Source organism: Nanorana parkeri, unplaced genomic scaffold (genome assembly GCF_000935625.1).
Source record: "Nanorana parkeri isolate BGI_ZX_2015 unplaced genomic scaffold, ASM93562v1 scaffold141, whole genome shotgun sequence".
NCBI classification, from domain to species: Eukaryota; Metazoa; Chordata; class Amphibia; order Anura; family Dicroglossidae; genus Nanorana; species Nanorana parkeri.
In genome coordinates, this window is record NW_017306409.1 from 1,455,464 (window position 1) to 1,458,817 (window position 3,354).

At 42.4% G+C, this 3,354-nt stretch overlaps 1 protein-coding gene across 1 annotated transcript in view; it reads left to right on the top strand.

Annotated features, from left to right (window-relative positions):
- ANKFN1 (ankyrin repeat and fibronectin type III domain containing 1) overlaps positions 1–3,354 on the top strand; it is a 206,739-nt gene that overhangs the window by 23,686 nt on the left and 179,699 nt on the right. Inside the window, exon 3 of the mRNA XM_018554068.1 lies at positions 739–949. Within this exon, the coding sequence (XP_018409570.1) occupies positions 739–949 (211 nt within the window). The remainder of the gene's footprint in view (positions 1–738; positions 950–3,354) is intronic.

Here is a 3,354-nt window from a genome sequence, read left to right on the forward strand (position 1 = left end):
TATATATATATATATAATGTCTGGAGTTCTGCTTTAACTAAAAGCTAACCTGGCACAGACTTCAGACAATTTAAATTAAGCATATGATGAGAAGGCATAGCCAGAGATTACCTTTAGTATAAAACTGCATGTCAAAAGAATTAGTATATCCAGAGGTATAGGCAGCTGAAATTATTTGAAAATCTTACATTTTCCTGTAGAAATTGGATTTCTCACCTTACCGCTAACTGCCTCCCCAGATTGACATTAAATCACATTACAGCAATTATAGGGAGATTCAGAATATGGCAGGGAGCAGGGCCAGATTGGATTTTTACCAGAATAGCTGAGATTTGCATACAACTCTGGTTGCCCTAATAATTTTGAAATGCGATTTTCACTAATGGTGACCTCTAATGGACTTATAGTGTTTTCATCATTTGCTGAGATTATATTGTCAAGACTTGTTACTAGATGTATAAATACCAGGGATGTGCGGTCGGGGGAGGCAGGTTAGGTAGAGCCTCACCTAGTATTATGGAGGAAGAAGCTGTCAGCTTTAGCTTGGTGACCGGGTTGGGGGGCAGGCCTTCGGCGGGCTGGGGCGTCGGTGGGGCTGTGGGAATGCCTCACCCAGCACGGAAGTTACTGCACATCACTGATACATACACCCTAAAGGCTGGGTTTTAAGCAAAATTAATTATTTTATACATTCTCTTTAGCAAAGTGATTTGAACTTTTTTTTCTTTTTCTTGACAGAACTTCCAGTGCAATGAAGCCATATTTGAGGCCGTGGAGCAGCAGGACTTGGAGGCCGTCCAGATTCTTCTGTACCAGTATACAGCTGACGAACTGGACCTTAATACTCCCAACAGTGAGGGATTGACCCCCTTGGATATTGCTATCATGACGAACAATGTACCCATTGCTCGAATACTGTTGAAGGCTGGAGGCAAAGAAAGCCCCCACTGTAAGTAAACCAAAAAAAAAAAAAACTGAAAGGTATAACTATCTAGCATTAGACATTGGGATGTCTAGTTAGGATATAACAATTATAGAATTTCTAAAAACAGCCATTGTAAGCTTGTTCACTATACAATTGAGTTGAGGAGCATGCCCCATCAGTGACTCTCCACTGGTCATTGATTTTAAACAACCAGAATACAGATCACTTATATTTCAATCACACAGACAAAGATAAGTCAAATTACCCACATTAGTACCTGAACACCTTGAACAAGCAATGAGCTTGCACTGGAGAAGTCCGAACTAGGCATTTCAAAGGCTGCCATACACTGCCCATTTTTCTCTCGCTCAACCCGCACTGAACAAGAGAAAATCAATCAATGCCCCATTCACGTCAACAGATGGATGGCGGAATCTCCACTGCCAGCTATTACATTCAAGCAGCCGTGGCACCCACGAGTCCCTGCATGCTGTGGCGCTGATATGATGTAGTCACTGTTTGGCCGATAAATTTCTACCCAGCTCAGACTATTTTTAAATTGACCTTTTTAAGCAGGATGGTGCTTGCAGGGCCACCCATGGCTTGAATTTTGGTTGATTCAGCAGCAATTGGATGAAATTTGAGCCATCTATGAGGTGGGGGGATTTAGTAAAATATGCTTTGTTTGTGTAGCCATACATACTTTTTGTTGTGTCTTGCAACTGATACATGGACGTTTTAAGAGTAATCAGGGAATTAACTAATTAACCTCTTACTTTGTACAGATTCACTCATTTGCATTCATTACCTTATTAAAGTTATTTTGATTCTAGAGGGAAACATTTTTTATTTGTTTTAAAATGTTTGCTAGGTGGCTATCTTAGAGTATCTTCTGGTGGGTTCATTAGCCGGTCTGACTACAGTAAAAAAAAAAAGACTGTAGCAGGTTTTGGCCGTTTTTATGTTAACTTTGCTTTGAAAGTTAAAAAATTGATGTTTATATTATTTTGCAATGATTTGTATAAACTATTAGATAATCTGTTCAAATAAACATTTATGTTTGCAAAACATCAGGGCTGAGAACACCCAGCATTAGTCAATTCTTTTTTTTTTTAGAAAGCAGCCACAGCCGGAGTAGAAAAGCTTATTCCCTGGCTGCATGTTGCAGATAAGGACCCTCGCTCTCTGTGTGGAAGCAGGGGTCTCCCTACTAAGACACCCCCTGAGAGTCAAATCTATAGCTTTGCAGTCAGCCAATTGGTGATCTCTAGCTCTCACTTAGTAGAAGGCGTCAGATCTCTGCAGAAAAACCACTGCTTCCACACAGAAAGCAAGGGTCCTCCTGCAGCACGCTGACAGGGGACAGGCTTGCCATCTCAGACTTTGACAGCTTTGTAATGTAAAACATCTTTTTGTTTTGATGCACTTGGGATGTATTTAGTTGATTTAAACTGAACTTTGGTTTTAATCTAACCCCATTAGGCTGTGTTCACAACTAGGCGTAGTGAATATGCGCGTATGTCGCGCGTTTTTACCGCAATTCGCTGTAAAAAAACCACGCGACGAACGCGCGTTTCTGAGGGCTACTTGGCTGTATCCCAATGGAAACGCCCGACCAAAACGCCCCAAAGAAGTACATGTACTTCTTTGGGCGTAGGGCGCGTTCGTACTCGTGGGAAAACGCCCAGATGGGAACCATGCACATTGAAAATAATGGCATTTCTCTGTTTGAGCGTTTTTCCGCGAGTAATCATACTCGCCCAAATGCTCTGATACTTACCCCGATACCAGAACTCCTGGTCAGAGGGAGATTACCTCTCACCTCTAGTGCCACAAGGGAGCATTGCGGCACTACCTGTCAGAGGTAATCTCCCTCAAATCCCTCAAAACCCTCCCTCAGTCAGAGATTACCTAGGAAGCCGGCTTCACGCTGCGAGGCAGCCTGGCTTCCTTACCAACCAGGAAGCCAGGCGGCAGGTCATGACCCGCTGCCCGGCTTCCTGATTGGTCAGGAAGCCAGGCTGCCTCGCAGTGTCACAAGGGAGCATGAAGCCGGTGTTCTGTCAACAGAACACTGACTTCCTAATTGGCCGGGAAGCTAGGCCCACGGTGCCTCGGGATGCTGGTAACGGTGTATGGTATCGGCGAGTTCTGATAAAAAAAAATATCGGTACTCAGTGCATCCCTAATATCATGTATTTATTTTAGGGGAGCTTATCTTTAAAGACTGCTGAGATCTGTTGTTTTTAGTAAGGCAGAAAATAGTGATGCACACAATCCTTGTGCAGTACTACTAAGCAGGAAGGAGAGTAATGATAAAATATGACTGTCCTCATTTACATATATAATTACAAACTATTTGGCACACAGTGATACAATATATTTACCGTAGTAGCTGATACAATACAGTATACAGTAATATATATATA